We start from the raw sequence: 27,858 nt of genomic DNA, 5'->3' as shown, positions 1-27,858 counted from the left end.
TCATGTTTTTATTCATTCTTCTACATTTGTCCATTTGGTTGTTGAGAACACTAAATAGGATAATAACTGTCAGCCATTTTTCAAATCTCTTTTTTTATCTTCTGCATTGTTGTTGTTACATGCGCGTCTCTTACACAGATGACGTGCATCTTTAGCCTTGTAGTCATATTTACATCATTTTTTTTGTCAGTAGACTTTCATTTTCCAACTTTTTTGTTCGATCCGTCTGAACCATCAGCCGGAGAAATGCTTTAATAAATGTCTTTTCATGATGACGAGGCTCACCAACAACCAGGGTAGCTACCTATCTACCCGTCAACTCTCGTGGGTGATTCTTTGCATGTCCTGTGACTCCCTCACTTTCTTTGCCTGCCTTCCAATCTTCCTCGCCTGTCTGTATGTGTCTGTCTCACTGTCTCTCTTTCTCTCTCTCACGGTCACTCTGTAACTGTCTGGTCTGACAGACGTCCAGGTAAAGTGTGCAGGTAAATCTCTCCCTCTTGCCTGCCTGTGGACTGCTTCCATCCCTGTTTTCCCCCCCTGCTTCTCGTCCCATGTTACTGCGCCACATGCTCGTGACGTTGTGGAGGAAAATCATTCTTGTTTTGATCTGTTTTTTTTCTTCCTCCTTCCCTCTTGCTCTCTCTCTCTCTCTCTTTCTCTATTCTTTCTTCCCTCTTCCATCTTTTGTTTCTCCTTTTTTCTGTCTCCTTTTACCTTCTCTTTCCATTTTCTCCTTGGTTCTCTCCTCCCTTTCTCTGTGTTAGGTCAGAGACAGCAACAAAGATGCCACTGGGTTTTTGTCCTTCCTGCGGAAGTGTACCAAATATGAGGACGCACAGCACGTACTGTGTAACCTCAACATAACCATGCCCCCTTGTGTCAAGGTAAGGAATTGCTTGCAAAAAGAACACATCTTGCTTAAAAATTGCTGGATGCGCATGAGTTTGATGAGAGAGAGGATGGCTCAAAGAGGAAGTCAGCTTTCTGGGATTTAGCTTGCCGAACCTGATTATATATTCTGATTATTATTTGTTTCATATGTGTGCCAGTGATTGAAAGGGGAAATATTTTTGCTGGAATTGAATATGGTGGCCTATTTGAAACAGTAAAGAATAAAACTGAAATTCAAGCTTAGCCTTGACAATAAAGATTTGCTTGTTAAGTCAAGCATATGAGATTGAAAAGTCCTGATAAAATAAGTAGTCAATATTATAAATGTTGTAATATCTCATCATTTTGGGGATTATGAGATTAAATTATGATTTATGATTCTGGCTTCACATGGGAATATTTTCAGAATCAAGAATGTTTTTTGTTTAACGTGTGTTCATAAGTATAACTGGGCCTCCGGTGGTACCTGTTATTTGTAATTCCAAGTAAACTGTTGTTATTGCTGTCATTTGTTTTAGTTCTTTTGTCATTTTTCAGCTTGTTCTCTTTTAAACAATGAAGTACGAGTCAAATTCTGTTGAAGCAAATAAATTCGAATTATTTGCAACGCTACATCGGCTCTGGATGACTGTATATTTGACTCATTTAATCAGTGACATGATTATTTTTTTTTACGAAGGCTACTTTTATATGGAATCTATCTTCTGGAGACTTATGAACTGAACTGTTACTGGATTGTTTTAAATAACAAGGTTTTCTCACAAAAGTGATTCAAATATTCTATTCTAAGTTGATAGATAGGTACTGTAGGTTTTACTTTAATTAACAACTTTTCAGATCGAGGTTTGTAATGTGAAGTTATGTTCCAGGTCGTTGGAAGTGAGGAGCGTAGGAGAACGCTTACTCCCCTGGCCCTGAGGGAGCGCTACAGTGCTCTGAATGAGCCTGGTGTGGGTGAGTCCTCCTCAGCCTGACCTCCAGCCCTCTCCTCATATACTCACAGTGGAGACGGCACTGAATGTTGCACTGTCCCTTTACCCACAACCCTTTGCTTCCTACTCTGCCCTCTATTCTCCCCTATCTGTCTCGCGTGCACGCATGGCACAAAGACTGAGCCTTGGATGCCATGCACTGCTCTGAAGTATGCCCCAAACATCTTTGCAGTGCAGTTAGAAGAAATCTTATTGAATGTGCGCCAAAAGTTGAGCAACACATGATCCAAAAATGGCTCCACGGCACCTGGCAAATTATCTTTTTCGTTCCTGAGTGCCCTGGTAGCTATTCCAACTGATGAATGATGGGTTTGCATGGCGCTAGTGTCTCCACTGCGATTTCCAATGGCATGGCAACAGATACTGTTAGCATTAGCTCTGTAGCTTAGCATTGGGAATGGGCAGGACCTCGCAGTGGAGCTAGACAGAGGAGCCCTTCTACTGGCCTGTGGTAATTGAGTCAAGATCGCCGCCCTTGTTAGTATGTTTACAGAGCAAGGCCTTTTCTGTCTATCAAGTACACAGCGCTGCTACATTGCACTTTGGTCCCTCTGTAACAGTTACTGAATGCTACTATGATCGGTGGGATTAGCACCTGAATGAACCCAGATTATAACCTCCCCTGCCAATATAGTTCACTAACCCTCAGGATTATTTGGACAAAAACAGAACAGTGGGTGTTTGCTTATTCCTTCAACAGAACAATGGGTTTCTCAAGGTAAGTAACACTTTTGATAGCATGCCAGCACGTCTTTAAGAACACAGACGATAAATCAAGTAAACAAAACAGCAACTGCAACATACTCATAAGGCACACACATTTTGATCCTCAAATGTTTACCCCAACATTAATCTTAAACTAAGTGGCATTAAGAACTGCACGCATTATCATGTGTAATCTGTAGAAGAGTTAGTTTAAAGTTCAGACCACACATTTGTCCTGCTGTCACATGTGTCTCAAAACAGAAATGTTTGATTTTGTCTGCAGCCACAGTGAACGCCATGGAGAGAACTGAGATCAAGATCAACATCATATCTGAGCAACTGGGTTTAAGCTGGGCAGGTCAGTCAGTTTCAATCATCGACTGTAGCCATCTGATTATTGCAGATATATCTTTTACCCACTTGACTGTTGTCCCATCAGAGTTGGCACGAGAGCTCCAGTTTGGTGTGGATGACATTAATCGGATCCGCGTGGAGAATCCCAACTCTCTGCTGGACCAGAGCTCGGCCCTGCTCAGCCTGTGGGCCAGCAGAGAGGGCAAACGGGCAAAGAGTACGTAAACAACTCCTCCTAGAACACTTCCTGTTAGCTTTCGAAAAATTCTAGTATAAATGTATGAGTACATACAGTATTACTCTTGATCTGCCTGCTTGACTCCCAAAATTACAGCTCTGTCTCTCTGTCTCTGTCTCTGTCTGTCTGTCTCTCTCTCTCTCTCTCTCTCTCTCTCTCTCTTTGCTGTCTTTTTGCCCTCCTGTTAGTGGAGAGCCTCTACATTGCGCTGAGGAACATAGATCGCGCAGACATCGTGAGTTCTCTGGAGGGTCAACCTGCACAACCAGCAACCGCCTCCTCAGAGGAGGGGGCCTGTCGACTCGGTGAACGCGACTCCACCCTGCTGTCCCCCAGCATCATCAATGGTAAGATACACACACATTTTACACCACACACGCAAACACACACACACACATGTATGAGGCATGGTATACTCATCCTAGCTGTTTTTATTTTTGAACACAGTGAAGATATAGCAACATGGTGTTAATTATATAAATGAAACAGAAGTCAAATCAAGAGATGTGATGTCAAAATGTTTTGAGTTTTAGCGTTTTGAGAATCTGTACTCAGCGTTTTGACGTGGAGACTGACGTTAAACCCACTGATGAATATTTTTGTTGTGGTGCCAACAGATATTAAACACTTAATTTAATTTTCAACTTAAGGAGCATTTGGAGGGCGAGCACATTTAGCGTTCTTGGTAACATTCATAATGTAAAGTCAGTGCATGTAAACTCTCAACAATGCACTTCCCAAAAAAACCTTTTGCCAATAATATTTGTCTTTTTTGTGTAATATTTAACCGGAAAATAGAAAAGTACAACAGATATTGTGGGGGTTTGTGCAGTCTAGTAAATTTTACAAGAATATCTACAGGAAATTAAATGAAATGTTTTTATTAATTTATGATTCTATGCTCGTTGTAGATGTGATTTAGCAGGAAATGACATCACGGCAGTTAGCGTAGTCAGCAGCTTGACTAAACCAGCCTCCTGGGCAGCATGTTGCTGTTCTTTTGACACCTTCTTGCTTCCCGTGAGTCTGGGTAACAGCATTTCACCTTTATCTCTGTTGCTCCACAAGAGGTCACGGACACAAGGCTGTCGCGCCTAGTGCACAAGCCACGAGTTATTAGACCCCCGTTTTTCAGAAGGGGTAAGTTGAGGGGAACCCGGGCTGCATGGTGGTCTGCTGCTCATGTACATGATGATGATGATGATGATGATGATGATGACAATGATGATGAATCTCAAATTTTTGAGGTCTGAGGAATGGAGTCATTCTCCCACCATGAACCCAGCTGTTTGCAGCATGCACCAACCCCCGCCTCTGTGCATTCCTCACTGGGGCACAAGTCATGTATTTCACACCTCATAACACAAGCCCGGAACATTACGACTCTTTCACGTAAACATGAGGGCGACTTTCCCTTCGACTGACGGGATTTGATGAGACATTTCTAGGTCAGACGGGCCAACGCGTTGTTAGAATTCAAAATTTTGTATTTGAATGTTTGCAGTTGTTAAGATTACATGTATGTAAGTGTGGTTATGTGTGCACACATACATGTTTGTGTGTGCATACATGCATGTGTGTGTATGTCTGGGATGATTACACAAAGTGGTACTAGTACACAGATGATAGAGTGCTCTGGGCCTTCATACCTTGTTTCTATCCTTCCTTCTCTCTCTCTCTCTCTCTCTCTCTCTCTCTCTCTCTCTCTCTCTCTCTCTCTCGCTCTCTCTCTGTCCTGAGAACAAGGCAGAATTTCTGATTTGGCTTGATTGACAGCAGACTCTCTACCAGGTCATGAAATTTGTCTTTTGCTCAGGACGTTTTCTCTCTGTCCTACTTCCAGTCTTCTTCTCTGTAAACTCTTGACATGTCATATCTGCTGCCCAGCCACCCTGCCTCTTCCCCTCTTCCCCTCTCCTGCTCTTCTTCCTCACAACAGCTCTTCCTGTCCGACCTCTGACCTCATAAGACCTCATGTTGAACCTCTGGGCCTCCTCTTCTCTTGTCATCTTATTTTCCCGTGCTCCTCCCTCGTTCAGTCGAGTGGGGACTCTCTCCTCCTCTCTCAATCCAGCTCTGTGTGTGTACTACAGTTTGTGCATGTGCATGCTGCATGCTCCGCTATTAGTGTCTGTTTGTGCACGAGCGTGTGCGCGCGTGTGGTGTGTGTGCAAGGATTGTATGTTTGAATACATTTGTTTTGTGAATATTGAGTTTTTTTCTGATTGTGTGTTTGGCCTTGTAATGTTTACTGGGCTCAGATTGATATTCTAGGTATGAAAAGCTCTTATAAACTGCATCTTTATCTGAGTTTGGTGTGTACAGTGACATGGATGTGTGAGTGAGCAGTTTCATGAACAGAAAAAACTGTGCTTTTCCAGATTCCGACATCTTTATGTGCATGGCATGCTTTTAATGTACAAAGTTTCCTTCACATGTCAAACGTTTCTCTGTTCAATGGGTGTATTTCAGCCTTGTTTTTAATGCTACATTAACAAACAATTGTTCATTTTCCGTGTCTGTAAAATAAATGGTTTACTTTAACGCTACACTGTAACACATCTGCATTGCACATAATGTTCCACACACAATGTTGCTATGATGTGTCTTTACGTCTTGGGCAAAATTATTAACAGTAACTGCCTTGACTAATGATGTGAGCAGTTGTTTTTTTTTTAAAATCTTTATTTAAAGAAACACACCAACTTTCTTGTAAATCGGTTTATTTTCATTCCTCCCTCTGTAAGTGAATTAAAGAGCTGGGACCCACAGAGACCAGCTGACTGCTAGTTAGCTTAGCACAATGAATGGCAGTGGGTAGGAAGTGTTCGCAAAAGGTATCAAATACACTTTCTCCCAAACTGTTTTACCTGCATCGATACAAATAGAGTTGTGTGTAACATTTACTATGAAATGACAACTCCAGCCTTGCAAATGGAACTACTGTCCTGACCGAGGCGGACATTTGACACAGCACGTCAAAATCTCCATTATAACTCTGGATAACAAGGTGTCAGATTTAGAAGAGATGAGGATAATTCCTTTTGGACAGATCAAGTTCCTTAACCTGATTCATTTGATGGCTCGACAGATAAGCTAACACATACCATCCACTGCAGTTCATTGCACTCAGCTAACTAGCGGTCAGCTGGTCTATGAAGGTAACAGCTCCCTAATGCAGCAGGAGAGATGTAGGTCTGTCTTTTTGTCTGGCTCTGGAGAGGATGATAATACAGCAGAAAAATTATGATTGTATAGTTATGTTGCACAGGTAATGCATATGCAAGAGACAAGGAAATCATTTTAGCATTTGAGTCTATCTAGATTTGTATTCCTCACATTTTGCCTGGACGTAATGACACACTCACTGCTAACATGGTCTGAACGTTATCTGCCTGCAGGGATACGGGTGTGAGTGATTACTGTACATTGATTTGAGTGTGTGTATACGCGTCACCTTTGAGCTGAAAGTGTGTTTCATCACCTTCGATTTGAGTGCAGTGTTATGCGTTTGTGTATTTGTGTGTGTGTGTGTGTGTGTGTATTTGTGTGTGTGTGTGTGTGTGTGTGTGTGTGTGTGCGTGCTTGGGGTACAGTGAGTAGTGTACTGTGCAGTGTTTTGTGTTTTCTTTTTCGTGCCCTGACAATCCGTGTGTAGTCTTTGCCTCACCACGTCCTGTGCCTTTGACACTTATGTGTGTGTGTATGTGTGTGCGTGTGTGTTTTTTTGTCTAAATAGTGGAAGTGTAAGGTTAACCCAGAGTCATCAAACTCATTCTAACTCTCATTCTAATTCTGACCACCTTCCTCCCCGTTCACCTCATTCTGAAACTCATCATCCTGGCCCTGTACATCCCAGAAACACACACACAAACACACACATGCTAACTGATACGATAGTGCACAGCAAGACTCAGAGGTTTTTCATCCAAAACACATTTTTATTTTACCGGCCAGAGATGTAATGGATTCAGCCTGAAGAAGTTTTATTTTTAGGCTTAGAAAAAAATCGAGTTATAATTTGTTTTGTTCTAAAACCTCATGGATAATCTAGACTGAATAAACTAACATATAGACTGCACATATTGATGCGGGACTATAGTCACATACCTTTTTCATGTTTTTTTCACATAGTAGAATGATTCTCAAATATAAAAAAGTGAAATAAATGAAGTGAATTTGTTGATTAACTCACGCTGTCACTGTTTCCTACAAACAAATATTAATTTTTCTTTCTACACAAAAAAAAAAAATCCTATTTCAGTGATTATTTAAAAGCCTTTTCATTAGATGTAATTTGTGCACTGGCTCCTCAGACTGTATTTGTTAAGCTTGTTCAAGCTTAACAAATACCTGTCTGTCATGTGAACTTAAAATGAAGACTCAACATCAATCGTGCGATTAAACGTGCTCCCTTTTGTGAGTTTGGACTAACGGCCAGTGAAGGCTGTTGGTATGAACAGGACATGTTTGAATTGCATTTAAATGTTTTACTCAGAGGGGAAAATTGAATATTCCAACAGCCTTCATATATTAGAACATTAAAAGTACTGTCACAAACCTTAAAACTGTGCTCACATTAAAGAATGAGTTGTTCTGCCTCAATTCAGTCACAATCCTGCAGCAGCTCATCACTTGCATTGTTTTATGCTTCTCACCATAGTTCGGAAGCACGGCAGGATGATCATATCACAGTTTTAGGTGAAATACTCCTGTACTTTCTAGAAGCTCACCTTCTCCATTCATCGGACTTCATTATCCTTCAATTTACCACCGTCTTATTGTGTTGATCAATCAGGCCATCATCAATGCAAAGTTGTCCTTAATATGGTCACAAAATCTACCAAATAAAAGTGTTAAATTGTCTTCTAGTGTCATATTTTTGTCATATAACATAACAATAGTATATTCATATAAATTCTGAGGACGTTTTGAGATGTAATCATGAAAGATACAAAACTGTTTCTGTGATAACATTTTTTTTAATTCATAAAATCGAAATATAATGAAGTCATAAATCAAAAGACCACTGAATCAAATAAAATCTTAGTAAAGTGTTAGCCTATTTGAAGCTAACGACTACGAAAATGCTATGAAAGAGACAATCAAGACAATTAATATACCATATCTTTGTTTCCCTGACACGAATAGGATTGAAAAGAACAATAGAAAACAAGGTTGTTATGAAATGGCGTGCGTGCGTGCGTGCGTGTATGAGTGTGTTTCCTGTGTTACACTTACTGACATCCTGCTAATGGAACCAGACACAGTCCAAAAAGATATTTCCTTTATGCATTAGTTATTGTATTTAAGTGTTTACATACAAAAGGCATGTTGATTATCCCAAAAATCTATTCTATTAATCATACTCATCAACACATATTCTCCTGAGTCAAGAAGCATAACAATAACACAGAATAATAAATCTGATGTGGGAGAATTTCAATGGAATTTCCTGTATTTGCTAGTGTGCACGATTTACACAATAATCTAAAATAAAAGTTTGTTTTGTCTACAGTGTGTGTGTCTGTGTGCGTGTGTGTGTTTGTGTGTGTGTGTGCTTTGGATTTGGATGTAGACCTTTTCGATGCATGACTATAAGGGAATGCAAGAGCAACAGTAACTTGCATTTTCCGATGCCGAATCTGCAAGATGCTGCTGTCTTCCACCGTCAGACGTGTTACACGGGTTGGGACAATATATATGCATACATATTAACCTCTCAGCACGGCTTTGGCATTTGCATCACACCTGCTTGGATAGCGTTAAAAAGGTTGTCTCAGTCCAAAACCAGTCATCCAGCTGCTGGTTGGTCACACACATGGACTGGGAAGATCATTGGAAAACCGCAGTTGGCATTGGGTGGTACAAATCTAACCTCCGGGGGTTAGTTGACAATCAGTCCGTCATCTTTTGGGGAGATTTTTGATGTCCAACCTGGAAGGTCTCAGATGTTGCTGAGATGATATTCCTCTAAAACTCCAGGAACAGTTGTGATTGTGAAGGAATATCGTGCCAACCCTGCAAACAAAAACGGACCAAGCTTTCTTCCTTCATGAAGTATCACAGTGTATGTTCTGCAGATTCACTCTCACACATGATAGCAAACCTGCACCATGCACACACGGGTGCTTCACCAGACCTCACCGATGACTGCTGTGTCCCAATGATAATAACTTAGGGTGCTTCCATTGGATCAAATCCAAAAAGAGGCAGATTCGGTCCACGTATTTATACATTACTCAGACAAATTAACGGAAGAATCAGGGAAGCTCTTTTTTTTTCTCTCATTGTCAAGCTTCCAGTAAAGTGTAAAACCTATTGGCTGGAATTCATTGAGGGTCTTGGAGCCAGATGACTTAGATGTCCTGTGGGATATTTAAATCCCAGCATGAGCAGTCAGCATGCTTGGTAAGGACCGTCTCCTGTCTCTTTCTGGCTGTATTGGGACAGGGCTGAGTCCCACTGCTTCCCTTGTAGGTCAGAGAGTCCCACCACCCCACGTCCTCCCCGGCTGTGCCTGTGTGGTGTTAGTCTTTCTCTTGTCTCGCCCTGTCGTCCCTCTAGGTTATGGGCTGGTGCAGGAAGAGCTGCTGTCCCCGGCCTCCATGCAGTACAGCTTGCCCTCTCCGCTGGGTGTGGAGCCCTACTGGCAGGAAGTCTCCAGTCTGGAGTGTGCTCCCATCGCTACCACCGAAGAAGACACTTTAATGGAGATGTCGGACGTTCAGGTGTGGCCAGCAGGGGTCAGCCCCTCACTGGTCACTGTAGAGGACTCCTCATTGGAGGGCAGCAGCCGGGCAGATGACTCTGAGGGTGCCACGCTCTCCCTTCCCTGCAGCTTGGGTCGCCCAAGCAGTGGCGCAAGTGGGGCCAGTGGCTCCATCATGGAGCTGGAGGAGGAGGAGGAGGAGGAGGAAGGGGAGGTTGAGGAGGAGGAGGCGCCACAAGAGCCAGCGAGTGCACTGGCAGAAAGGGACAGGGTAAGGGCCAGTGGCGCCGTCCCCAAGGTCAACCTTAATGGCCAGCTGGGAGGTCAGAGGTCGGAAGGGAGGAGAGGGGAAGCTGTTGCGACAGGTGGCGGAGCAAGAGGTGGAGGTGCAGGGCTAGCTTCAGTGGAAGGGATTTCTGTTGTTGCAGGCCAGCAGGTGTACGCCCAGCGGTGTGAAGTGTCTGGACTAAGTCGAGCTGCGGAGCACAATGGAGATAACCGGTACATCACTTAAATCTCCAACTTAATGTGTGTGTGTGTGTGTGTGTGTGTGTGTCCACTTTTAAAATATCAATGCATCAGTTTGTTGCCTCTCTTTTCTCTCGTTTGTGTATTTTGATGTCAGGTTGGTTGGAGGCGGCGCATTTCAACCCTACTCAGACAAGGAATCCCTGCAGGGCTGGGTGGGCTCGGTGTCATCGGGACGTGACGTCGGGATGCCCAGCTTGCACGTGGCCCAGGAGGCTCTGCTGACCCCGGTGTGTGACACGGGTTACTCTCATGTGCTGCGTGGGCGCTTCCTTCAGGGCACGCAGCCCTTTGACAAGGGGCTGGGCTTCTCTCACCAGGAGGCAGGGCAACGTACTTGGGAACAGGAGCAGAGGCGGGGCCAGGTCAGGTTGCTACGCCGACCACCCGTTGCTTCCTGCGCCTGGAGGGGGAACATCTTGTTCATATTTTTTTATCTTTTTGAATTATCAAATGGGATGAAAGTCATTAGATTAGGCGTTCCTTTTTTTTGTTTTGCTTTTAACTCACGTATCAGCAGTTATCATCAAAACTGATCATTTTGATGATGTCACAGCGCTTGATCAGAAAAATGTGTTGTGTGGTGCAACACATGAAAAAAAATCTGCCATGTCAGATCATATTTTCCTTATTTTTTCATCTCTAATAATTGATTGTTGCAGAAAAAATGTATTTTATGAATTTATATTCATAAAAAATTATCTTTATACAGAGAGAGGAGAAAGCAGACTACGCCGCTGAGGCGCCGTTTGTTGATGAACACGGAAACGTTCTCGTTAGAAAGGTGAGTAAGTTGTGGTTTCATCTCTTATCTGCTCTCACACAAACACTGTGAGTCAACGGAGGCAGATGTTTACTATGAATCAGTCACATGGCCTGGCACCAAGGGTGGGAAATTAACAGTAGCCACCAGCCCAATGTTCGACAGAAGCATCAGTAGATATAACCCCTAAATCTATGATTCTGAAAGGATTCGGACTCCAAAAATGAATAAAATATTAATTCAGCAACAGCACTACCAACCTGAGCATAATGAATATTTCTACAGTCATCATTAGCATCAGTTGCACATGAATAAATCAGTTAAATCAGGGGTTCTCAACCTTTCATGCTTCAAGGCCCACCGTTCCTTGTAATGGGCCAAGACCCTAATGAAAAAGTGTTAGTATGGCTAATCTATTCAAATATGACAATTAATTGAAGAAGGCTCCAATGAAATCCAGAGTCGAGCTGCTTCATTTTGGAAGGTTTCTTCACTTCATCTTCTCTGTAGTGGCACTACTGTTGGCGAGCTAATGTTATCGGTTAGCATACCGGAGTCATCGTTGTCATCCTCCGCTTATCCGGCTGGTCTGGGTCACGGGGGCAGTAGCTTCAGCAAGGAAGCCCGGACTTTCCTCTCCCCAGCCACTTCCACCAGCTCTTCCTGGGGAATCCCGAGGCGTTCCCAGTCCCGCATCACTGAGAATGCCGCTCCAATCCGCCTGTCAGTCTCCCTCTCCATCCTACCCTCACTCGTGAACAAGACCCCGAGATATTTAAACTCCTCCACCTGAGGCAGGACCTCCCCCCTAAGCTGGAGTGGGCAGGCCACATCGCCTCAGACTTGGAGGTGCTGATTCTCGTTCCAGCCGCTTCACATTGGGCTGTGAACTGTCCCAGCAAGAGCTGGAGGTCGTGGCTTGATGGAGCTAAGAGGACCACATCTTCCTGCCACCAAACTCGACCTCCTCCACCACCCGGCTGTGCCTAGAAATTTTGATTAGAGATCAAAATAGATTTTTTTCATAAAAGCTATTAACAGAACCGATGACAAAGGGCAGCCTTGGCGGAGTCCAACCCTCAACGTGAACAGGTCTGACTTACTGCTGGCAACACGAACCAGACTCTCACTCCTCCCGTACAGAGACCGAATGGTCCTTGCATACCAGAGTGAGCCTCTCAAAATGATTATGTTGTTGAAGAGAGATTTTATGGATTTTTCATTTTTTGCTTAATATGGTTTAAACCAGGGGTGTAAAAAACAATTCACCAATGGAGGGTCAAAACTCAAAACTGCATGCCGGCCGCTGGCAAACACCTATTGTGTTAAAATACCTTTTGTCTGTCCCCTCCTCTTCTTTTTCATTCTTGCTTGACTCGTGCTGAACTGATGTCCTACACCTGCCACTTTATCCTACAGAAAATATAAACAGCCTAAATGGTCTTTCATTTTTTTATAATCAGGCCAGATTTGGTGCCTGGGCTCCACTGTGAACACCTCTGGTTTAAACATGCAATAATGTCCATCATATGTTTTACTGTAATATTCTTCTTGTCTTCAAGATAATTTCCCTTCCCAAAAGAGAGCTTCAATTTGAAAGCATTCTGCAGCCTTATAGAAGGTCTTCCCATGGGCCCTGGCCCAGTGGTTGAGAAACACTGAGTTAAATGAGAGAATAAACAATGTGCAAACAGCAAATGAATCACACCGGTCGGAAGAGTGGCCCCTGGTGAATTGTGGGATGGCAGCAAGTGGCTGGCTGGTGACAGAAGAGTTAGTTTCTTGCTCTGATCCTATGTAGAGACTTCAGCACTTAACGGGTCCGAGTGTTGTCTCCTTCCCTCCTCCCTCCCTCCTTGCTCCAGGTGGGGGTGGATGTGAGAAGGGCTGCTCAGTCAGTGCAGCGCACCAGTCTGCGGAGAGTTAAACACTGAAACACACACACTACCCAGTCCAAAAGGTAGGGGACACACAGCAAGCACTTGTGCATCCCAGTGCTTGGATAGATGCAAACTATCGGACCGCTAGATCCTTATAATCCCTCCCTGGAGTTTAGAGCCCTAGATTTGGAATTCAGCACACTTTTTTTGGTCAGTTTTGGAAAGATGACATAACTTAACTCTGTGTCTCCATGTTTTCTAGGACAGGAAATCCACTGCCAAACCACCCTCCACAAAAACACACCCCAACCGGAGAGGAAAATAAGCAAGAGAGAAAGAGAGAGAGGAAGGCAGAGACTAAGAGGTGTAAACTACAAAATGACGAACACAAAATCATCCTCAATGTGTGACACACACGCACACACAAAAAAGAGATGGAAAAAAGAGGAGTTCAACTTGTAGTTTTATAACATTTGTAAAGAGACGTATCACCTAAACTAAGGCATGAGGATTCCTTTTTTTTTTTTTTTTTTTTTTTACAAAAAAGATATATGTTAGTAAAACAAAAAAAAAGCAACAAAAAGTGCTTCCTGTGAACTGTAATCGCATGATGATTGCTGGTGCATGCCCTTTGACCTTTTGAACTGTCCATATCTATGAACCGAAGGGGTACAAGGTAGAGGGCAGGCCCACGCTTGAGTCCCGGGCCCTTTAGGGACCTTATTACCCCCCGACTGGAGTGTCATCTTTGAGTCCAGTAACACTACAGCCAAAAAAGTCTTTTTTCCCTTCAACGGATGGTTGTGTATCCAGCGACACCTCAGCTGAGCCCAGCGACGCTTCTCTCACCGGACCCCTCTCCTCTCTATGTGATATATGCACTCTATGCTACGTGGACATGTGTCGCTGTGTGTGCGTATGTGTGTGCGTATGTGTGTGCGTGTGTGTGTGTGTGTGTGTGTGCGTTCTTCTCTACCGCATGTGTTTCTTGCTTCTGGCTTAGCGCTGAGCCCTGCCTCCCCACCCCCACCCCTTTGATTGGCTTAATGGCCCCTGTGATGTCACAGCGTGCTCAGTGCTGGAATGGGAAAGCCATTGTGCTCCTCTGCTCGTGGGTGTCCCGTCTGCGTTTGTCTTCTTCCTGTGGATGCAGCTTGCTCGTCGTTTCTCTGTTGGGTTTATTTGACTTCAGTCCAGATCCGAGTATATTTACCTTCTCATGAACATTTTCTCTGGAAATAGTTTGGTTGCTTGCTTGTGCAGCAGCTCTGCAGCAAATTTCCCCACCCTTGTGCCCTTTTTTCTTCCATCTTGGCTCTTAATGGTGCACGCCATCTTGATCCACAAGTCTTCAGTGGCGTCCTGTTAATATGCAGAAAATTCACAGGCCTCTCCATCAGCATCTATTCGCTAATCCAACTGATGATTGTGAGTGTGGCCGACGTGCGAGGACACAGTCGTGAATCAAAATTGGACTATGACATGTGATTGTGAAAGGATTCGTGAAGCGGGGACAGACAGGCAGCACTGTGATTGTCTAATCATCACTGACCCCAGACTCGTGAACTGTGAAGACAAACATAAACACAAGCACACACACACATACACACACACACACACACACACACACATACACAATGAAATAGTTATGACCGGATCAGAGTGTCCAGTGAATTTGCCGCAGCAATAATACCTGTCAACACAGAAGATGAACGGACGCCGGTGCCGACAGAAGGAAATTAAAAAAAAAAACAAAAAACAAAGACAATCTGGACAAAGGAGCTGAGCTTCATGGGACTGGTCCCACCGACCTTGAACGAGTTGGCGAGGATGCGCTGATGCAAGACCAGATGACTCAGCTGTAGCATCATGGAGGCCTGCAAGGGATTGTTTGTTTTTCAGCACTTAAAGTAGCAAATATACACCAGTATATGTTAACTAATACAGAGTCTGCCGCTGCTGTAAGGAGGACGTTATATCTCCACATGTAGTATTTTTCTTAGTAAATACTTCTTTTAGTGTATCACACATTCATGTTCTCTTCATCTGGGGTTTTTTTATGCAGAAACCTGACGGCAGCACTATGGAGGGGTCACGTCGTAGTAGCACACATCTCCCGGAAATCCCAACACAATATTTATCCCCAGAGTACTGTAAATGCTACTGTAGCCGATACGAGTGAATGAACGTTAGTTGCACATCACACACTCTCCACAGCCAGTCCGTGCACGTGAGAGCCTCCTCGGATATAGCACATGTTAATTAACATATCACGTTTTCCACTGTTACTCCACTCAGGTTTTTAGTTCTGCTCGGTCAGAAACAAATATGATTTTGGTTTATTTTTGTTTTTTAGACTTTGTTAGGACGAGATGTGAATGGTTTTTGGAGGGTGTATGATGTTGGATGGGTTGTTTGTGGGTGCGTGCATGTGTGTGTGAGTGTGTGTGTGATGGGGTGTTCTTTAATTCAAATAAAAGAAAAGGGATATAGGATTCTGTGTGTGATCTCTCTTTCTCTTTCTCTCTCTCTCTCTCCCTCTCTTTCTCTCTCTCTCTCTCTCTCTCTCTCTCTCTCTCTCTCTCTCTGTCTGTGGAGGCAAACTGCAACGGTTCATGTTTTTATCCCTTTTATCTGCACCTCCACTCCCTACACCTTTACCCACAACAAAAGTTGGTCTCAAAGTCTTGTACTTATCAGCACAAGAAGTTGATGGATTAAGGCATTTAAGGGAAAATAAACTATTGTTAAAGTTATAATCTTATCGATATGATTAGTAATAATTTCAAATCAAATTTTGATAATATTTGGGATTATTATTTTGATTATTGACGATTGTAAACTGTCTCTACATTTTAGCTTTATATCTCACTTTAGGGGTTGAATCAGCAGAACACTAAAATAAACGGTAGCTTCTTTATTTGTGCATTTAGCATCGAGTGGTCACTGTTATCCCGTGGGATTACACTGCTGACTATCTTCTGTAATACTCAGAACCAGAACCAGCCCAGGACCGCCTCAATCCCACACAGAAAACAGAATGTTGTTGTTTTTTTTGTTTTTTTTTTAACAATAATTAGGCAGTATTATGTTAATGAATCAGGATGAAAATAACTACAATGAGTCTGTGCTGCCAACAGAGGGCACTGTTTGCTCAAGCTTGTCCTCCTTGTGACAGGCCAGTAATGTTGGCTGCAGGAGTGACAGAACCAGAGTGTGGATGAATTCCTCAACAAAGAGAAATGTATTTTACCACAACTGGACATGTAATGATTTATGATTTTAAAGGCAGCGTGTTTGACATGCCAGGAGAGTATCGCAGCTTTTACGGAATGCAAAATCATGAGACGTTTTTCAACCTGGCTTGCTAGCAATGCCACAAAGGTGTTAGCGCTGAAAAGGCCGTTAAATTGTCTCCCAACTTAACTGCCTGATTGAATATTTTTACTGAACAGTCCACCGTCCAAAAATGTGCAACACAGCTGTGCTTGATGCTGTTACACAAGATCACCAAGCAGCTGCGCACCTCCTCGCTTCGCCAGTACGGCCGCCTGGAGAGAGAAGTGTTGCCCTGTTGAAGGCTAAGCTTCTTAACTTTCAGCGTGTTTGAGCATGTTTTGAACACAAGTTTCTTGGTAGCCTAATTTTCAACTGGACCCCTCATCAGTAGCACTCAAGCAATCAAGACTATGATCTTATTGATAATAAATCCCTCGCTCCTCTTGTTGGGGTTTTTAAAATCAGATCTTGATCACATCTCAAACCTGTATATCAACACCAGGCTAACAAGTGATAGTAAAATGAATCTTAATATTTTATGTTATGGAAAGACACTGGATGTGACTTCACCCTGTCAGTGTGCAATATTAGCGTGTGTGTGTGTGGTTGTGTGAGTGAGTGTGTTGGTACCAAACTTCATTGGAAGATGAGAGAATTTTTTTTCCCAGGCATGTGACTGGAAGGGAATTGTAACCTACGGCGATGTACTTAAAAAAAAAAAAAGTGTTGTAAAATTTTACCTGTGGAGAAGACTAGAGATCACCTATACTCCTTTAGAATGGATACATGACAATGTAAACGCAATATCATATTACTCTATCCTAAGGAATGCAACTGCACACATGCACAAAAAAGATGTTTTTATGAAAATATGTGTATAAATATATGACAAAATATATTTAATTAGAATGCTATGCACCCTCATAGAGTTGTTATGGATGTTCTTTAAGCATTATCTAGTCTAGGCCAACGCCCACATCATGGGGAATGTAGAGGCTTCGTAGCTATGACCACTTGTTTTCTTTTCTTTTGTATCGTTCTGGAGAGAGGATAAACAAACGTGAATATGTATACAAGCCTTTCAATCAGAATCATTCTGACATGAAGATATGTATAGTTCATCTTACCCTGTACACCAGCTCAAACCATTTACAAGAGTTAATAAACAAAGATGTGACATACATGTTGTGTCTTGTGTTCAGAAAGTGAAATTAGTACCACATTGTTGCTGCAGTCCCGTTGTGTACGCGGTGTGTGTTTAAGAATTCAGTTATGTGAGCTCTTTGGCTGTATTTTAAAGGGAGGGATGCAAACAAATTCCTTGGAATGTGAGATCTTTACACCTCTCGGGATTTATAGTTTGATAGCATCCATCCATTCATCCATTTTCTACCTCTTATCTTGTTAAGGGTCGCGGGGGGGCTGGAGCCTATCCCAGCAGCCTTCAGGTGAGAGGCGGGGTTCACCCTGGACAGGTCACCATTCCATCACAGGACCAACACTTAGAGACACACAACCATTCACACTCACAGTCACACCTACGGTCAATTTAGAGTATCAATCAGCCTCGTCCCCTCTTGATGTCTTTGGACTGTGGGAGGAAGCTGGAGTACCAGAGAGAACCCACACAGGAACAGGGAGAACATGGAGACTCACACAGAAAGATCCTGTGATGGAGCCGGGGCTCAAACCTGGAACCTTCTTGCTGTGAGGAGACAGTGCTGACCACTGCACCACCGTGCCTCCTCAAACAAAGAAATTTATTCAAATTTAAAGTCCACTATTTGCTATCGCAAATGATTTAATACAAAATAATTAAAATTATTGTTCAAAATGGACCTACAGGGGGAAAAAGAAATCCTACCGATTGCAAGTTATTTGTCTTTGGATTAGCCATTCATTTCTCAATGTTTTTTTTAAGTTTATAATCATGTATTTAGTTATTTATTTATAGACTACCTTTAATCATTCCATATCACCACAATTATTCATTCACTCTTGTTTGACTCGCCTAACATTCATGTCTAATATTTATGTGTCATATTTATATCTGTTTAGTTGTGGTCACATATATTTGTGGTTGTATGACACGAAGAACAACAACTTAATAACACTGTCAAATCACTGGAGGTCTACAAACTGAACATTATATTTTATTTTCAGTTAAATATTGCACAGCTTTCCAAAGCACTTAAAAAAATATTAAGTTATTTCCAAAAGGAAGCAGCTGCCTTTAATCGAATTTACGTTAATAAAAGTATATTTGTATTTCAGACACAAAAGCGTCAATATTTTAATCCCAGAAGTGTCTTCACCGTATTTATGGTGCTGAAGTATTTATAGAGCAACAGACAGTTCAGGGAAAAACTACAAATTCCACTTTTTCTGACGCCCCCTTCTTTTAGCCAATCACAGCTCACCGATTCACGTGATGCTTTTGCGGGGAGGGCCTGAGTTGTTTTGGATGGGCTCGGACCACGTGGAGGCACGAGGTGAGTTTTGGGGAGTTTCGCGGAGACTTCAGCGACACATTGAGCTCCCTTTCTTCCTCTGACGGTTCAGCCGGGGCTGTGAGCGATGTCAGCGGGCGGTCAGAAGAGCGGGAGCCGGGATATCCCGGCCGTGAGACGGATCGCTATCCTGGAGGCGTCGCACATGCCTCAGGATTACTCCACCACACCCGGGGGGACCATGTTCAGCACCACGCCAGGAGGTAATGACACACTGGAGGTCTGCAGGTTTAGAAAAACACCCGTCTAATCCTATGAAATGTAATACTATCACACACGGACAAGTAAATATTACGACGGTAAGCTGCTACGTCACTGCTGTCTCTCTGGTGTCCCTTCTGTACATTGAGGTGAATATTTCAGTTGATAAGACTAGAAAGTGGTGCAGCAGGAGCCTTGAGCACAGTTCTTACCAGGGGACGTCATAGATAAGGAGAGATTTTGTCCCGTCATCCTGTTAATGATCGACAGCAGGGGTTCTCCATGAAGGCCAACACTCATGTGCACCAGAAGCAATGTGTCACTGCAGCTGAACCTGCAAGAATGTCAGATGAACAGACTTAGGGTTAGCAAAATGTTCTATTTGCATTGTATAGACCATAGCTATGAAGCATGGATTGTCTTCTGATAACAAAGCAATACAATATCTCCTCCACGCAGTGATCGAAGCACCACTGTACCTTTTAATAAAGCTTTATCTCATCATTCCTCCTCATGTCCTGACACTGTTGGAGTCGTGTAGAAAGACCCCTCTCTCTAACGTTTATTCCAAACCTGTATGATTGTCCAAAACATTTAAATCATTAGAAAGTCTCCAGCTCCTTGCTGTAGACCACTGGCACAATTAAAGTCTGCCATTCAATTAGAAGGCTGAGTCATATTCTATTTATACGTGTGTTTCTAGTGATTACAGTTGGCTCTCATAATGTTGCAGCAACATGTTTACCCGATGGAGCCATCGCGAGGCCTGCCGCTCCCATAAAAAGTACTTCTGTTTCTTTTTTATTTTTCAGTGCTAAAATTAACACTGCACTACATGGCTGAACGCATTCTGTACCACCCAGAGGTGAAATATTTGGACTGACTTCAAATCAAAAGCAATACTTCCCCTAAACAATTTTTTAAAAAAGAGTATTTTGGCTTTAGGCACTTGCTAGTAGGTGTCCTGAGCTCACAATGGTTTTTCCCCTCTTGCATCACTTCTTTGTGAATGCAGAAAGAATCAGACACAAACGCGCCGGACCGCTTCAGGTTGCAGTGACGCGATGGTGAAAAAACAATTTCTCAAGCTCAAGACAACTATTTACAGGTACAGGTAAAAAAAGGAAGAAGGAGAAGGAGCCATTTTGACTACTCTGAATAGTTCTGCTCTAAAATGTATTGGATTGCTCCTTGGCTGCAACGATCCACCAGCTGTGGTGTAATTTGACCTCATAGATTTGGGTCGTCCTGCTAAAAGACAAACGGATGCCTTGGCCATTAACCTGATTACCTTCAGTCGTCAAATGGCCTTCTCGAACGAGGTTTTATTTGGAGTCGTATTTTGTATCGCCGCTAGCTAGAAAGCCATGCGGCATATCTGAGAATTTCCAGACAGATTTTAGGTTAAACTGACAACGTATCAGGAATCTACTTGTTTACGCTCTGGTTGTACATTTATGGTTCCTGAGTGGAAGGAGCCGCTTTCCCGCCACTGAGCGGCCTGAGGGGACGTCATGCATCTCGGGGCACTTGAATACATCCAGTAAACTTTTAACGCTTACACAAAGATTCTTGATCATGTGATATAAATCTGCGTCTGAAATACGACACCGCTGCAACGTATTGAATTTAAAGTCAGAATAACAAGGACTTATGAGCAGGTTCGGGAGGTCCGTAAACTTTTCTATTTCAGGCTGCAAGGGACACTCACTCACTGCCACAGAGATGAAACACTTCCCAGTAATTCAGGGGAAGTTTTGCAAGTAGTGGAGTAATAACTGTATTTGTGTGATCGCGATAAGAGTCTTTCACGCTCCCTCAGACGCTGCCAACGCTCAAATTGTGGTTTTTTTCTGCTCACTGGCTAGAATATTGCTCTTTTGTGCCGAGATATTCAGGACCTTAGTGCTGGGAAAGTACTCGTAAAAGGAAAAAAAAAAAAGATCTTTTCATGTAAGCATCTGTGTTTGCCATCACTGGCGGTGTTTTACCGTCACGCCGGGCTGATAGGAAACGAGTCTCACTGGCATCAACAGCTTACGATCTTTGACCTATTTACTGTGTTTGACACAAACACGGACAAACTTGAGACCTTGGGAGTGTGTTGGTGAAAGTAAAGAGGGAACTGTTTTCCCTCTGCTGTCGTGAGAAAGTTGACGCAGCATGCACATGTGTCTCTTTACTGATACTGTGTTCCGCAGCAGCAGCAGGTGGGACTGATTTACACGGATAAAACCGACCCAGGGGGGTCACTGGGTGTGTGTCAGTGGTGCCAGGATGTAGGTCATTTTGACATGTGAAGGAACACGGGGATGTAGCAAAAACCAGTGTTTATGTACATAGTCTTTATTTGTGCATTTAGAATAAAGAGGGGGAAAAACACAATCCCACGCAGGTCTGATGGAAAAAGTTCATTCTGACCACATTTTTTTAATATGACATTTTTACGCGCGGTCAGTCCTGTTAAGTTTCCGTTTCCGTCTGCAGGAACTAGAATCATCTACGACAGGAAGTTCCTCCTGCAGTGTCGGACTTCTCCTCTGACTCGTACGCCTCCCAACCTGCCCGACATCCCCGGAGTCACCACACCCCTCAAACGAGAGTCTTCCACCGAGACAAACCAGGCAGAAGACGCACCGAACAATAAGGACAACAGCGGCCTGCAGACGGAGAGCGCCGGTAAACACGCCTGTACATTCCGAATATTGAGAAAGAGAAATGAGCTGCGTGGATCTGTAACTCTCCAAGTGTCTGCTCTTCCTCTAGGAGAAGATGACCAGTTTGAAATGGACATTTGAAGAATCAGCTGAAAGGACAAAAGCAATTTCTGAAGTACCTTCTGCATTTTCTTAGTTTTTTGGAATGTTTTATTTGTTTTTTGAGGATAAAAATATCATTTGGAAGGACAAACCTTGCCTTAATGTTTATCTGTGTCAGATTTCCTAAAATGAGAGTGTTCATGTTGTAGTGATTTACAGGGCTAAAATATATGTTTTATGAGGGATTTATAGAATTGTTGCTTTACTTTTATGGGTACAGTTTATGAATGGTTACATTTGACAAGTAAATCAGTTATTTTTAATTCCGTCCATCCATCCATTTCCTTCCACTTATTCCTGTTAAGGGTCATGGGGTCTGGAGCCTATCCCAGCAGCCTTCAGGTGAGAGGTGGGGTTCACCCTGGACAGGTCACCAGTCCATCACAGGGCCAACACATAGAGACAGTCAACCATTCACACTCACAGCCACACCTACAGTCAATTTAGAGCATCAATCAGCCTCGTCCCCTCTTGATGTCTTTGGACTGTGGGAGGAAGCTGGAGTACCAGAGAGAACCCACACAGGAACAGGGAGAACATGGAGACTCACTCAGAAAGATCCTGTGCTGGAGCCGGGGCTCAAACCTGGAACCTTCTTGCTGTGAGGCCACAGTGCTGACCACTGTACCACCGTGCCACCCCCCTTTTTTTAATTAAATGAGTCATTTCATGTGATTTAACTTTTTTAAATTCAGGAAATATTGAAATGATTGATGTATAAATTGATAGTAATTTGGAAATACCCTTATTTTCAGAAATCTTACAAGTGTTTCTTTTCATTATTTTGTTCATTAAGCTCTATTTAACATAACTGTGCTGCAAATAATTACAAAATTTCTATTTCAAGCACTAAACCAATGAAGGAATGGGTCATTTGTTAACCTTCAATATATTTATATTATCTCTATGACATCTGCAGAGTCTTAAGATAATACAAGATAAAGAATGTTAATTTGTGTCACTTATTGTATTACTGCTATTGGATGGCGGGGCTAGCCGCCTCCAGTCAGGGAGCTAAGCTCAGCTAAGCTCAGCTAAGCTAAGCTAACCATCTGCTGGTGTTATTTATAGAGCCATGATAGTGGAATCAAAGTTAGAGTCTCAGCAAGCAATCAACCAAGCATTTTCCCCCAAATTACATTTCTAATTTAGACATCGTTTATGCTCCATTCATGCTAATTCCATTGTCAATTTTTATTAACTCTTGATTAAAAAAAACTTTTTTAGTCTTCCAGGTTGATTAGTTTGCTTTGTTAACTGCTGGAATAAATGATATTCTGTTTTTGTTTTACATTTTCCTTCATTTTAGAAGCCCACTCCTGTGACTGTCATTCATAGTACACATTTATAGCTAACAACATTAGCGTAGCATTGCCAGATATGACAGTTGCAGAAATTCCTTGCAAGGAAAGGGAAAGGGAAAGTAGCTGCTCGATATAAAGAGATGCGTCACCCCCAAAATGGTATTGTTCCTTTCGAGTTTTCACAAACTGGTGTCTTGAGCTCACAGAGATGTTTATTCTCACCCTGCATTGCTTCTTTGTAGTTCTAGAATGCAGAGAGCGCCAGTCACATATCGTCGTCGTCTTCCTCGTCCTCCACTTTATCCGGTGAGTCCAGGTCGCGGGGTCAGCAGCCACAGCAAGGAAGCCCAGACCGTTCTCTCCCCAGCCACTTCCACCTGCTCTTCGGGGGAATCCCGAGGCATTCCCAAACCAGCCAGGGATATAATCCCTCCAGTGTGTCCTGGGTCGGCCCCGAGGCCTCCTCCTGGTCAGACATGCCTGGAAGACCTCCCGAGGGAGGCGTCCAGGAGGCATCCTCACCAGATGCCCGAACCCCCTCAACTGACTCGTCTCGACGTGGAGGAGCAGCAGCTTTACTCTGACTCCCTCCCGGATGACTGAGCTTCTCACCCTATCTCTATGGGAGAGCCCAGCCACCTTGCGGAGGAAACTCATTTGGCCGCTTGTACTCGCTATCTTGTTCTTACGGTCATTACCCAAAGCTCATGACCATAGGTGAGGGTTGGAACGTAGATTTATCGGTAAATTGAGAGCCTTGCTTTTGACTAGGCACCCTCTTTACCACAAAGGATGGGTTTAGCACCCGCATCACTGCAAACGCCACCCCAATCCACCTGTCAATCTCCCGCGCCATCCTGCCCTCACTCGTGAACAAGACCCTGAGATACTTGAACTCCTCCACCTGAGGCAGCCCCCCCCCCCCCCCCCCCCCGACCTGGAGTAGGCAAACCACCCTTTTCCGGCTGAGGACCATGGCCTCAGACTTGGAGGTGCTGATTCTCATCCCAGCCGCTTCACATTCAGCTACAAACTGTCCCAGCAAGAGCTGGAGGTCGTGGCCCGATGGCGCTAAGAGGACTACTTCAAACAGCAGAGACGACACCCTCCCGCCACCAAACTCGACCCCCTCCACCACCCGGCTGCGCCTAGAAATTCTGTCCATAAAGTTATGAACAGAACCGGAGCCAGTCACATATATTTATCCCAATCGTAATGGAGACATCGCTAACAACAGCAAAAGATGTCTAGTTGCAACTCTCAAATGAATCATCCAGTGCAGTCAGAACTCAGTGATTCACAAACACTTTGATTTGAGCTAAAACAAACTCTTCGAGCGCGGCGCTACAGTGAGCTAGCGTAACCTTTCGGCACATTAGGAAACTCAATCTTGTTCACTTGAGTTTTGTTTTGCTGTCGTTGGCCGCTACTCGACATTAGCCTCAAGCCACATATGGCGGGATGAAAAAAGTTGCGAGTCATACCAGACTGTGATTTGGGTTTGCTGTTGTTAGCTGCAGTTGCAGATTCAGTATCGGCCTATTATGTGTATCTGACTCTTGCTGAATTCTGGAGTCACAAAGAAATGATGGAGGAGGTTCACAAAATACCTTTGTGAGCTCGAACACCTATATGTGGGGACTTTGAAGGCATAATGCAATTTTGGGTGAAGTTGTTTGTTTTGTTTTTTAATTAATGAAATATGGTGGTTTTGATTATGCATGCACCCTCTAATAAAAACAACTCTACCCTTTATTGAAGATAAAAAATAATTTATTGTATTACTTTACAATGCAAACATACAAATGGGTCGATGTGACCCAAATATCTTAATAAAGTTAAAGCGCTTCCACCATGTTGTCATTTGTTATACAACAACAGTTTGTACTTAAGTCCTTCGGTGTACAACTGCTTGTGTGAATCTTCTGTAGTGCTTCAGTCAGTGGCCGTACGTGCTTTTGTCTTCTTGAGTGGATCAATCTAACCATCATCAGTCCTTGTCAGTTCTTGAATTATAGCTCATCCACTAGCGATTGAAGTGGGTGTTTTTGTTTGTTTGTTTTTTTTTTGGTTCAAACACAACCCAGGACATTTGTTAACCATTTTAAAAAAGTACCAAAAAATCAAAATAATATTTGAAATCCATAATTTAGACAGCAGCGTAGTTCAACTGGGTCACGCCTTGCATCTCTGCCACCAAAGCTCTGTGGCTGTTTCCTCCTCCAGACCAGTGGCTTAGTCGCTTATTCTCTTTGACCTTTAACCCCGAGAGTTTTCAGCTCAGTGGCAGCCACAATCCTCCACCACCATGTTCTGATGTTGTCGCATGATCATCTTTCCATTCTCGTAGTACAACATGGACAGCGGTGCCAGGCGTGTTGGCACACAGGACAAACATGGCACCTTTTGCGGGTGGTGAAGTTTCAACAGACTCTAGGCACAGAAAGAGAGGAGACATTATTCATGAGTGTAACTGTTCCAAGACGGTATTTCAGGTGTTTGTTTTGGAGAAAATACAGCTCAGTGTAAGTCAAGTGATCCCCTCTTACCTGCATGTAAGCGTGGTTGGTCGGGGTGAAGGTCTCGTCTACTGGTGTAGGACAGCTCCCCTCGCAGCGATAGGCGTTGTACCTTTTGGGATAGATGATCCACTCACTCCAGCCCAGCTTCTCAAAGTCCACCCACATGTCCACCTTCTTGCAAAGTGGACCGTTCTTCCCCTCAGAGGGACCGCTGGCTGGAGCAGGCCCCGCCGCTCTCTCTCTCTGCTGCCGGTGCCTCTTGACTCTGTGACTTTTCACCCTGGAGCCAACAGTCACCCGCTCCCTGTCCAGGCTGACGTACTTGGAATGCTCGGCTGTGTGGATGAGTGTCGGCATCTGTTGGCTGTCAGGATTCTGCCTTGTGAAGACCACCATCATGACCCTGTTAGATGTGAGGTGTTGGACTTCATCTTGCTCCTGCACCTCCTCCTTCACCTCCTCCACCTGGAGAGTGGGGTTTCCCTGGTGCAACCAGCGATGGAGCATCTCTGTCATGGTGAAAACCTTCCAGGAAGATGGAGACACCATGGAGCTGGGATGAGCTCTGAGGCGGCCCAGGAACAGTCGCTTGCCTGGGCAGTGTGCGTCAGAGCAGTGGTGGCTGTGGGAGTGGTAGATGTCCACCGAGGCTCTGGAGGACTCGCTGAAGGCTGGGAGACGGATCCGAAGTTCAGCCAGTTGGACGATGTCACCTGCAGACATGGAGGACAAGTCGAAGGTGATGGACCACCTCTGGCCTATCTGCTGGCAGCCTGAAAGAAATAAAAATGAAGAAAATTGACTCGTATTCATTTGTAAAATACTTCATGTCTGTAAGCCAGCAATTCGTTTTTATCTTAATTTCATCATTTCATTTCCTTAGTTCGGCTCCTTAGAAATTAAAGGTCAAACAATATAAACAGATGATTTAGTGCAAAAAGGACGTATTTCTAAAGGCAAACACTCACTTTTAGCGATGAGGCTGATCACGGAGTCAGAGTCCTGCAGACCAGACTTGTCCTCAGTCCTGGTCTGGCTCACGCTGGCCTCGGGAGTCCTGTCCTGGTCCTCGGTCAGCATGGTCCGGTAGAGCTGCATCATGTAGAGTGGGAGCCCGCTGCCCTTGTGCCGCTGCACGGTGCGTCTGGATCCGCTGGTCATCCCGCGGAGCAGAGCGTCAGGATGCATCCCGGGAACGGAGAGCACGGCGAGACACAAATCCACCAGGAGAAAGAGCGCGGAGGAGAATTCCACGGCAAATCCCCTCATAATTCCAAGATCTGATATTGTCGCTTGCTCAGGAGGAATCCAAATGGCCCAGGTGAGATGCTGGCATTTATACTCACACACCCCCTTGAGTCTTTTGAAGAGATGTGCCATGCCGCAGATGGTGGGGGGGCGTGTGTGTGATCCACGGGAGCGCTTTAATGTGACAAGGTCATTATGTATCGAAACCAATCGGCCTTTGTAGCGTCTCGGGTATGAAAGCTGCTCTCTGAGTATGGCTGTTCTGTACATTAGCGATCCCTTTGATAGGAAGCCTTGACAATATTGGTTAAGGAGATTACGAGCTGCACCGCTGCGCTGTGATTAATTGGGAACCAGCGTGGGAGTTAATCAGACTTTCTGTGACGCAGGTCGTGACCTCCTGTTAAGATGCAACGAGAACAAACAATAAAATATGGTAATATTAATGAGTTATGGCCATGCTTGTTCGGGATTTGTTTTATTCATAAAAGGCAACAGATATGTAATTATGATCATTTTTAATCTTTACAATATAAACATTCTAATTGTGCGTCAGCAGAAATCAGGATCACATGAGCTGTCAATATGTGGAGATTAAACAGGGGATCAATAATAATTAGAGAACAAATCAATGGTTTAGAATAATAGATATCAAATAGATGATCAATAATAAATTCATATCAAATAAAATACCAATACAATATAATTTCCAGAAACAACGTTAAGACACAATTTTCATAATATATTCAGATCTAATGCAGTAATTAATAATCATTATATATGTGTATATATATATACACACACACACACACACACACACACACACACACACACACATATATATATATATATATATACATATATATACACACACACACACACACACACATATATATATATATATATATA

General features: G+C 43.5%; 3 protein-coding genes across 13 annotated transcripts in view; 2 read left to right on the top strand and 1 right to left on the bottom strand.

The window, feature by feature from the left end:
- Positions 1-17,518, top strand: part of ank1b (ankyrin 1, erythrocytic b) — a 75,907-nt gene extending 58,389 nt beyond the window's left edge. For 2 of the 9 annotated variants that reach the window (XM_086188157.1, XM_086188154.1), the window contains 11 exons: positions 768-887; positions 1,764-1,848; positions 2,875-2,949; positions 3,031-3,162; positions 3,372-3,530; positions 4,252-4,323; positions 9,751-10,396; positions 10,521-10,788; positions 11,136-11,207; positions 13,052-13,146; positions 13,329-17,518. In XM_086188157.1, coding sequence (XP_086044283.1) covers positions 768-887; positions 1,764-1,848; positions 2,875-2,949; positions 3,031-3,162; positions 3,372-3,530; positions 4,252-4,323; positions 9,751-10,396; positions 10,521-10,788; positions 11,136-11,207; positions 13,052-13,120 — 1,698 coding nt within the window. In that variant the 3' untranslated portion in view covers positions 13,121-13,146; positions 13,329-17,518. Of the gene's footprint in view, positions 1-767; positions 888-1,763; positions 1,849-2,874; positions 2,950-3,030; positions 3,163-3,371; positions 3,531-4,251; positions 4,324-9,750; positions 10,397-10,520; positions 10,789-11,135; positions 11,208-13,051; positions 13,147-13,328 lie in introns of those variants that run through there. The other 7 variants (XM_086188159.1, XM_086188162.1, XM_086188161.1 and 4 more) reach the window with 7 other exon arrangements.
- Positions 17,519-18,793: 1,275 nt separating this feature from the next.
- On the top strand, positions 18,794-24,919 carry LOC147244152 (eukaryotic translation initiation factor 4E-binding protein 1-like). Of its 3 annotated transcripts, none has more exons than XM_086187701.1 (4): positions 18,794-19,058; positions 21,544-21,735; positions 21,823-21,888; positions 23,422-24,919. In XM_086187701.1, the coding sequence occupies exons 1-3, from the start codon at positions 18,923-18,925 to the stop codon at positions 21,852-21,854; spliced, it is 360 nt and encodes a 119-aa protein (XP_086043827.1). In that variant the 5' UTR covers positions 18,794-18,922; the 3' UTR covers positions 21,855-21,888; positions 23,422-24,919. The 3 variants fall into 3 exon arrangements, with proteins under 3 accessions (XP_086043827.1, XP_086043826.1, XP_086043825.1); XM_086187700.1 differs by lacking the exon at positions 23,422-24,919 and adding an exon at positions 22,181-23,411; XM_086187699.1 differs by lacking the exon at positions 23,422-24,919 and having other exon boundaries at positions 21,823-22,138.
- Positions 24,920-25,035: 116 nt separating this feature from the next.
- LOC147244151 (nodal homolog 2-A-like) lies at positions 25,036-27,291 on the bottom strand. Its single transcript, XM_086187698.1, has 3 exons — positions 26,670-27,291; positions 25,729-26,474; positions 25,036-25,612 (listed from the first exon to the last, which is right to left on the bottom strand). Exons 1-3 carry the CDS (start codon positions 27,217-27,219, stop codon positions 25,460-25,462), a joined length of 1,449 nt encoding a protein of 482 aa, XP_086043824.1. The 5' UTR covers positions 27,220-27,291; the 3' UTR covers positions 25,036-25,459.
- Positions 27,292-27,858: the final 567 nt, after the last annotated feature.

Source organism: Aulostomus chinensis, chromosome 19 (genome assembly GCF_037954235.1).
Source record: "Aulostomus chinensis isolate RoL2024-O1b breed Wild chromosome 19, RoL_Achi_v1.0, whole genome shotgun sequence".
Taxonomy (NCBI): Eukaryota; Metazoa; Chordata; class Actinopteri; order Syngnathiformes; family Aulostomidae; genus Aulostomus; species Aulostomus chinensis.
The sequence above is the reverse complement of the archived record's forward strand: the minus strand, read 5'-3'. Positions and strand labels throughout refer to the sequence as shown.

Excerpts from the sequence above, each read along its gene's own strand:
- LOC147244152 (XM_086187701.1), top strand. The coding sequence starts at position 18,923 with ATGTCAGCGGGCGGTCAGAAGAGCGGGAGCCGGGATATCCCGGCCGTG. Across the intron at positions 19,059-21,543 it reads GTTCAGCACCACGCCAGGAG|GAACTAGAATCATCTACGAC; the intron begins GTAATGACACAC and ends TTCCGTCTGCAG. Across the intron at positions 21,736-21,822 it reads CCTGCAGACGGAGAGCGCCG|GAGAAGATGACCAGTTTGAA; the intron begins GTAAACACGCCT and ends CTCTTCCTCTAG.
- LOC147244151 (XM_086187698.1), bottom strand. The coding sequence starts at position 27,219 with ATGTACAGAACAGCCATACTCAGAGAGCAGCTTTCATACCCGAGACGC. Across the intron at positions 26,475-26,669 it reads GATCAGCCTCATCGCTAAAA|GCTGCCAGCAGATAGGCCAG; the intron begins GTGAGTGTTTGC and ends TATTTCTTTCAG. Across the intron at positions 25,613-25,728 it reads CCAACCACGCTTACATGCAG|AGTCTGTTGAAACTTCACCA; the intron begins GTAAGAGGGGAT and ends TTCTGTGCCTAG.